The sequence below is a fragment of the Phoenix dactylifera genome, chromosome 9 (assembly GCF_051530095.1).
Source record: "Phoenix dactylifera cultivar Ajwa chromosome 9, Ajwa_hap1_PhDact_Kaust_v1.1, whole genome shotgun sequence".
Lineage (NCBI taxonomy): Eukaryota > Viridiplantae > Streptophyta > Magnoliopsida > Arecales > Arecaceae > Phoenix > Phoenix dactylifera.
The window spans coordinates 3,142,940-3,151,693 of NC_143198.1; the positions used below are offsets into that span (position 1 = coordinate 3,142,940).

An 8,754-nucleotide genomic window follows, 5' to 3' on the forward strand; every position below is an offset into this window, starting at 1 on the left:
TGAAATGTTAATATACTGCAAGAGTTTGGGGCACAATGTTATCTGGAAGCTCACACAACATGGATTTTTCACAGTTGACTCTTACTATAGATTTGTCGATAGTGGTGGACTTGTTTGCCCTTATTGCAAAGTCATCTAGAAGGCACCAGTGCCAAAGGAGGCCAAGCTATTTCTTTGGCATGCGTTGAAGTACAAACTTCTTCTGGGTCGCCTCCTATATAGCCCATCATTATAGGTATGTATTTTGGGGTACTTGCGATCGTGTGCCGCAGGCATTAGATCATATTTTGTCTTGTGATTGTTCTGGGCTCTCTCACCGATGTATGTAGTGAGAAGCCGGTTCACAAAAAAAAAGGGAACAAACTTCACACAAACGAGATCCTTACCAAAAAGGGATGAACTATCAGTACAAACTTCCCTCTTTGTAGTTGTAATATGGAATGTATTTCTCATCTTTGCATTAGATGTTCATTCATCAAAACTATCTAGACTAAGAGGATGGCCACCTAAACTTCATTCTTTGTGGATGCCTTTGAGGAAAAGGTATATTTAACCAATCTTAAGAAAAACAAGGGATGATGCATGTCTATGTTTTGGCATATTTGGCTCGACCGGAGCAAGAGAACCTTCAAGGATACCGTCCACTCTTTTCATCTTTGGAAACACTTGGGGTCAGAGAAAATAATTGAAGGATACCGTCAAATTGGGACTTATGTATCCTCTTTAGTTTTATTTTAATTTTTTTTTTCTCTTTCCTTATATCTGTTCGAATCTTCTTTTCTTTTGTACATATACTTACTTTAAATTAATTAAATTGACTAGGGAAAATACCTTACTTCCTCCACATTCCATCAAAAAAAATAATTCAGATGAGAGGCGTGTCCAAATATATTCTCTCATATTATTTTTGGATTAAAATAATTGTAATGCTTATAATAGCCATCACATTGTTGTTATATATAGCATCTGGTTTATAATCTCGAGCTAGCTAGAAGCCTCCAACTCCATGATTTGTGGTGTAGGTAGTCCACTCAAATAATTAATTTATAATTAATTTTAAATAAACGTAGGAAATCAAATCACTTAGAGTCTTAGAGTATAATATTTGCTATTTATAGGCTAAACCAATTCTATCACCTCCACATCAAATAATATACAACGACCAAATCAAATATGGAAACCTACCGTTATTGATGACTCATCAATAGAGTTGCTGATAATCTGGCGATAATGGGTCATTAGCTCCCAATTTTTTTTGGTGTTATTAGCTCTCAATTGTCAAACCCCGGGCCAAGAAGCAACGATTTAATTAGGGAGGTGATCGATCACCCTCAACTAGTCTCCTTCTCCCCCAGACCCCCACCCATAACGAGAGTTACGAGACAAAGGAGAAATAAATAAGAAATAAATTCATGAGCCTGCAGTCAAATGAGACACTGGGGCACGGTTTCTAGTTCCATCGGACTAGGGTGGCGCTTTTGACCGAGAGGAGAGACACCAACCCCAAAGCCATCCTCGAAGCATCCGAATCTAACTCATGTAAAGCCAAGTGGTGCGTTATCCTCGAGGCGCATATCGTGGGCTAGAGAAGTACTGTTTGCAAACGGTACAGCTATTATTATCAACTGGATTCAGGAGACGCTGACGGTATAAGACAGGTGGGTGCCATCCCTGAGACATCTGAACTATGGTCGATGGCGATGTGGCTTTTTAGGCTAAGCATATCTACAGAAAGTCCAATAAAATTGAGAATTGGATCGTTTCATAAGTGCTTTGAAATTTATTATTTTTTTGATTTTTTTTTAAATCTGTCCGTATTATAATGGTAAGAGTCATTCGTTTTTGTAAAAAAAGAAAAAACAAAATCAAGTGCTGCTACGGGGCCCAAACAATGTACCCAAGAGAAAGCTCCATGCCGTATGATGTGAGTTTATCGGTAGAATTCACGGCGTTATGGCGTAAATAACCAATCTTTACGTGATACGCGGCGAGGGAGCTCGCATGGTACCGGCGTTGGGCCCGGAGGCTTTCTTGTAGTTATAAATTCACCAACAACCCAAAAAAAACTTCGAACGCATACACACCCATCGCCATGCAACGTACCACGACCGTCCATACGTCCACCCGCGGCAATGAGAGGCGGAAGGAAGTTGCAAGGAGCGAAGCGAAATTTAGGCAAGGAATTGATAAAGAAAAAGCCCACATCCCTTTACTCCTTCCAACTCCCACTCCTTTTTTTCTCGAGCCAAACCGGGTTGTTCCAAGGCGTCCACAGTGCTACAAGCGTGTGTGTGCGTAAGAGAGAGAGAGAGAGAGAGCTAAAAGCCCTTGAAATATCGTGAGAACACTGTTCTTTTTGTCTTGGTTTTTGACAGGTCTTCTTTCTTCTACAGCTTCTTTTTATGGAGGAGAGAGGGGAGGAAATGGAGGAGGGTAGTTTGATTGCGATGTTGGGCTGCTCGGGAGAGGAAGAGGGGTACCTTTTTGGGCCACTCTCTTCTATATCTCCTCCTCCTCCTCCTCCTACGACGGCTTATATGCTCTATTTCGGTGGGCAAGAGGAGGACGCTGTTCCCTTTCATGGGGTTGCCCAGAAATCAAGTGATTCTTTTCTGTCCTCCCTCTCCTCTTCTCCTTCTTCTACCACTACCCCTGCTACCGTCATCAGCTCTAAGTCATCAAAGGTATGCTTTGTGTCTTTTTCGTTTCCGGCCGTTAGTTAATCTTGGCTTTTGAGTGTGAAAAATAGCTGATGGTGGGCAAAGTAACTTGGTTTCTTAGAAAAAAGTTGGGACTAGTGGAGGTGGAGGAAGGAGGACAACCACAGCTAGTAACTCTACTGCCGACACTTCTGTCACGAGTAAGAAGCTTAAGACTGAGGGTTCCCCTAGCCACGGCTCAATCAAGGTTTGCTCTTTAATTTTTTATCTATGATTTTTTTTGTGGTTCATGGTTGTTGAACTATTAACGGTTTCGTTTATAGTAAAATTTCTGTTTTAATTAATAAAATGTTCATGGTGGGGAGAGGGGATCAGGTGAGGAAGGAGAAGCTAGGAGAGAGAATTATAGCATTGCAGCAATTGGTTTCACCATTTGGCAAGGTGAATGATCTCATCAATCCCTTCTAAAATTAGTTTAATGCATGCATCTCTCTGCTTCTTCTTCTTCTTCTTCTCCTTCTTCTCTTCTTTACAGTCCGAATTAAATGCAAGAAATTCTTGTTTTTTATTACTAGAAATCTAGAATACTAGTAGTAGCTAGCTAGTGAGAAACTAGTTGGTGCAAAATTTTCTGGTCTGATTGACTTTGACTGTGGGGAACGCAGTCGGATACGGCCTCGGTTCTACACGAATCCCTTGGTTACATCCGGTTCCTCCACGAGCAAGTCCAGGTGCGTGTGTTGCATCTCTCTCTCATTTACTATTCCTCTCACGGTCTCACCTCCTCTTCCTCTCTGTTCTTTTATTTCAGGTTCTGAGCTCTCCTTACCTGCGACGGCTGCCATCCTCTGCCCACCTGCATGTAAAGGCCACACTCCTCTCTCTCTAAATCTCTTTTCTTCTTCTGTTACTAATCTCGGCACTTTGTTTCTTTGGACTCACCTATAATGAAGGAGGGGAGAGGGGTGGAGGCGAGGACAAATGATCTAAGGAGCCGAGGGCTGTGCCTAGTCCCAGTGTCATGCACGGAACACGTGGCAAACAGCAACCGCGTTGATTTGTGGTTCCCAGCCATGGGTTGCTCCAACTCTTCCTCTTCCTCTTCCTCTTCCTCTACCAAGCATTAGGCCACTCTTAATTTCTTCTCTTCCAAGCGTTCCTTCTTGGGTTCAGTGACTGTTTCTTGTGTTCTTTTCTTTTCTTGTGTCCTCACTCTTGGGGCTCAACTCCCGGCCTTGGGCTGCTGCTTCCTTGTTTTTTTGTGTCAGGGAACAGTTACAGAAGAAAAGAAAGTTCATCTATCAAGAAAACAAAAAGAAAGGAAAGAAAGTTTATAGGAGAATAGAAGGGAATACGGAGGGGTATACAAAGGACCATCCCTGAACATTATATATATATATATATATATATATATATATATATGCTATGGTTCTGTAGCAAAGGGCATGTTAACACTCGGAAGAAGCGAAGCATTGTTGTTTTTGTGGGGTTTACTCTATCATAAGTGTGTGTGTGTGTGTGTGTATCTTTTAATGCATGCTTTGGAATTAAATGGATTTTGATTACAATAAGTACATGCATTTGTTCCTCGCTCTTTTTCAAAGTTAGAAAATAAAGGGGCTCAAGTTTATCAGCCTTTGGTGCTTGACTTGGTTAATGGATAAAGACACCGTACCATGTTTAATTGTATGACTTGTTGACACTTGGGCTCCACCCTGCCCCTTTATATAATCCTTGGACAGAGACTTGTGGGGTTGATTGTAATCCTAATCTTATTTGCATGCTGTACTACCGTGTCTATAATCATATGCTCTTCACCATTAATGTTAAATGTTAGCTTAATTATAACCACAAAAACATGCCTTCATTTGCCTTAGATAAACACAAAAATCTAGTGGGTTATATATGAACCAGGAAGCATGGGCTCTAAGCTGCAGCACTAGCTACTAAGCCAATTAGGAATGTTAGAAATGAGTTTGAATCTCGGACTTCCAAGGCTTAAAAAGCTTACAGGAAAAATTGGACCCTCGATGATCTCGGACTAGGAGACAGTTAGGTAGGTTTTGCCGTCGAATTGACGTGCATCCGCAGGGAAGGAGACGAATCTTGGTCACGAGGCCGGTTTAGCCATGGTTATCCCTGTCACGGTCGAAGGACCACCGACACCCTTGTGAAAATTTCCACCAAAAAGAAAACGACCTTCCTTGATTGGTGAAGACAGCCTTCTAGCTCTTCAGGAAAATAACAATATTCCACTCTTACATCAATCAAGCTGGACTCTTTAACTTTTTTGGTCATAAAATTATATTAAAATGAAAATTCGTAAAAGTTTGTATTTAGTCTCATACTAGCTATGTACTAAATAGATTTTAGATATTTAAATAAAACTATAGAATCCAAATAATACATTCCAACTAGCTTTTTTGGATGAGATCATGGATTGTTACAAATAGTATCAGAACAAACCAATTAGTTTTTTTGGATGAGGTCTTATAGTTACATAAACAGTTCTTCTATATGTATACTCACTGAGGTCAACAAGAGATCTCAAAGCTACTTGGAATCAGAGCATGCATTAGAGTAGACCCAACCGCATATCTAGCTATTATTGATTTATCGGACCCACCAAAATGGAGGGTAGATGATTTGACCGGGTGCACCTTTGGTGTAATGGAAATGAGCTCAATACTTCTCTTTCATGAGAGATGGCCTTCATGCCTCGCCACACTTTGTTTTTTTTCGCTAAAGCAAGTATTTCAAGCAATACAAATATGGATACATCTAACAAAATAAAAAAAATAACATATCATGGAGTGCCCAAAGCAGCTCCCCTCCCAAGCACACAGGGTGCCTCTAGAGTAGTTGGCCACATAAGCAGCCATTCAGTTCACAACCCCGTTGGCCTTTTTGAATACATATTTAGCCTGAAAAGCTTGCCACACTTTCATTAGCGGAGAAAATGGGGAAGACCTCAAACAAATTGAGGAGATCCCACTCTTTAGAGGAGACATCCCACCAAACAAAAGAAATCGACTTCCCCAACGACTAAGAAAGAAGAGAGAGTGACTCGTTGTGGATCCCACACACACACGTCAAGATGTGTCAATAATTGACAAGATGCCTTGGGTCGGCTTGCCCTGGATAAAAAACATCAACAACCTTCAAGCTTTGTCATACAATAAGAAAGCATATAATGTGATCAGTCTCCTATATAAACCCCAAAGAAGTCATCATGGCTGTTTAGAAGAACTAGTTGCTTGATTGAATTGAGAAGAAAAAAAAAACATTAGATTTATCTTGTTAAAAGATGGTAGGTGGCATGCAGTCAACAGCAAGTAAACATTTAGTCATGCTAAAAGAGATAATTTATACAACTAATTAGCATGCCATCAAATAATTTCCATGGTTCTACCTAACAAAGAACGCGACCGAGCTGGTGGCCCAGACGTAAAAGAGACGGATGACTGAATGAATGATATATTATCCTCCTGGTGGATAGCAAATTTGACTTCTGCTTGCATAAGCAGAAATTAAGTATTAATGCAGACAATCCAATAATTATAGGCCTGAGTTAAATTTCTTTCAGCTGATTTTGACAAGAAATCAACAAGAAGAACAGATGGACTAATGATATAAGAGAAACTACTGGAACAATATAGCATGCAAGATGAGAGTTTTCATAAAAAGCAACTGAAAGTTCTTGTCACCTAATGAACATGGTTCTGCGAGCACAAGAAGACTGTTGTTTTAGCAGACCAGAAAGTACTCAAACACATTGGTAGCTTGCAGTAACGTTTTGAAATTAACCCTGTTTAGACGCATTCTTATTTCAATGTTTGATACTACGAAGCAATAATAGAACCATCACTAATTAAGAAGAAAGATCTACACCAATGCATCATTTTCATGCTTGTTAAAATACTGATCCAATCAACTATTTTCTACCCTTGAAGACGATAATGATAGAACAAGCTTTTATATTATACTGGAGGACAAACAAATCACCAGTATCGTACATATTCTGTATAGTCTCGAACTCAAAAAATTATAAAATAATTAGCTCAGTTACAAATTGTTTTAACAAAAAAAATGAATATAAATTTCGGGCATCTCTTTTTTGTGAATAGAATAAATAAAGAGGTTAAAAAATGAGCCACATTTTTAACAACTATGGCGCAAGGCCTTTGAAGCAACTCCTTGATAGCACTGTGATAACCATAACATTAAACATCCGGCCTTGATAACACTGCAATGCTAGTATAAATGAAATTGCAATTATGACTAATGAGTTGATGAAGGCTCCACAATGAGCAACAGAACTTGTGAGGCAAATAAAGAACAATTTACTTGTGCTTTGAACCCAAGTTGAGACAAAAAACATAGGCAAATAAAAGACAAGAAACTCACTAATTGGTCTAGGCTAGACTAGTAGCAAGCAGATTCTACAAAAAAAAAGCACCATAATACGAACCAGTATTGGATGGTGTACTGGTCGGCGATTGGTTTAGCATAGTACAAATCCATATGTGCCATTCCAAGACATACCGACACAGGGAGAGCCGAAGAGGGAGAGTGAAAGGGAGGGAGAGGGAGAGGGGGAGAGAGAGAGAGGAAGGAGGATGGAAGCCATGGCAAACTAGATGTTGTCAGACTATCACGAGCGGCTGTCGAGAGGAGGGCATGTAAGAAAATATAAAATATATAAATAAATTTACCTCATCTAATCAGTTTAAATTTTTAGGACAAGTGGTGATTTCAACATAGCACTCATCGCGAGCAAAAAAACAAGCAGGGGGCGGGTTAATAAGAGCGAACCGAGGATGAAATGGGGATTTAATAAATCTTAGCCAGCCATCTTGAATTTAAAGGCTCAATTGTGCTAGTTCGATACATCCTAAACCAGCCAATTCGGCACAGTCCAACTATCCTTGCTAGAATTGAAGAAAACACTAACGAAGAAAGTTGGAAGTTTACTATATCAAGTTCGTGACTAATTTAAGCCCTAACTTCAAGAATACCATTAATAAATAAATTAACTATCTTCACCAATGTATGCTGGATATCATATTTGAAGGGCTTATAGGTGGCATATACACCAAAGCATTATATATTTCTCAGGTATCCTCTGTTCTTCAGCTTCACGTGGATCTAAGCTTCATTCTTTATTATGCTCCAGCTTCTACATGGCATAATGACTAATGAACATTTTGCGAGATCATAAAGCATCACAATGAGCAAGAGAACTAGAGCCTAACTATAACCAACAAGCCTTATCACTTCCATTTGGTGCTACATTTACAAATGCAGCTCATTCTTGATTCCTACCCATGCTTATATTTATGATCTACATCATCTCTCCCTCCATTTCAGCTTCAATATGCCTTCAGTTCTTCTTAATTTTCACATCTAATGCATTATAACAAAGAAGGAATTTATAGTTGAGACTGATCACATGGCAGAAGGAACGTTTGCTGGAACAATGTGTGCAATGAAAAAGAAGCAAGGCAGAACTGGTATCTGGAAAAGAGTTGAACTAGTAGGAATTATGACAACAATTAGTTTGTGATTCTCTATGCTTATAGTAACTAAGGCTTATACTGTAACATGGCTACCAAATTATACAACCAGCTATATTAACACTTTATAATTTTATATGTCAGTCAAAACTTTCTCAAAGTAAACAACATTTTCTGCAACTCAACCGTGTTGTGTCATGGCATCTTAAAGCCCCTAGAAATTCAAAGTCCATCAGGTTCTTGTATCCACATTTTGTCTTTTGCCTGTGAGTTCATCTCTCACGTTGCAAGCTCAGATAACAGACCATTTCCCAGTTTTTTGGATCATGGCCACCTGAAATTTTATAGAATATTTCATTTATTGATACCACAAAAATGGGGTATCATCCCCTTCCACAGAAGGTTACACAAGTAGGTCTTTGAAATTAAAACAACAAATGGGAACTTGAAACAGACCAATATATATGAGCATTAATACTCAAAAAAAATGATTCTTTCAGTAGTGATTGATAATCAAGCTTATAGTAGTACTTCTGTTAAACCTTAAATCAATTCTCAATATGTATGCTAGGTTTTCC

The 8,754-nt window shown here is 39.2% G+C and overlaps 1 protein-coding gene across 1 annotated transcript; it reads left to right on the forward strand.

The window, feature by feature from the left end:
- The first annotated feature begins 2,069 nt into the window (after positions 1 to 2,069).
- Positions 2,070 to 3,980, forward strand: LOC149752780 (uncharacterized). The gene is made up of 7 exons (XM_089925221.1): positions 2,070 to 2,291; positions 2,394 to 2,684; positions 2,782 to 2,907; positions 3,036 to 3,101; positions 3,326 to 3,391; positions 3,472 to 3,522; positions 3,614 to 3,980. The coding sequence occupies exons 1-7, from the start codon at positions 2,133 to 2,135 to the stop codon at positions 3,785 to 3,787; spliced, it is 933 nt and encodes a 310-aa protein (XP_089781347.1). The 5' UTR covers positions 2,070 to 2,132; the 3' UTR covers positions 3,788 to 3,980.
- The last annotated feature ends 4,774 nt before the right edge of the window (positions 3,981 to 8,754 follow it).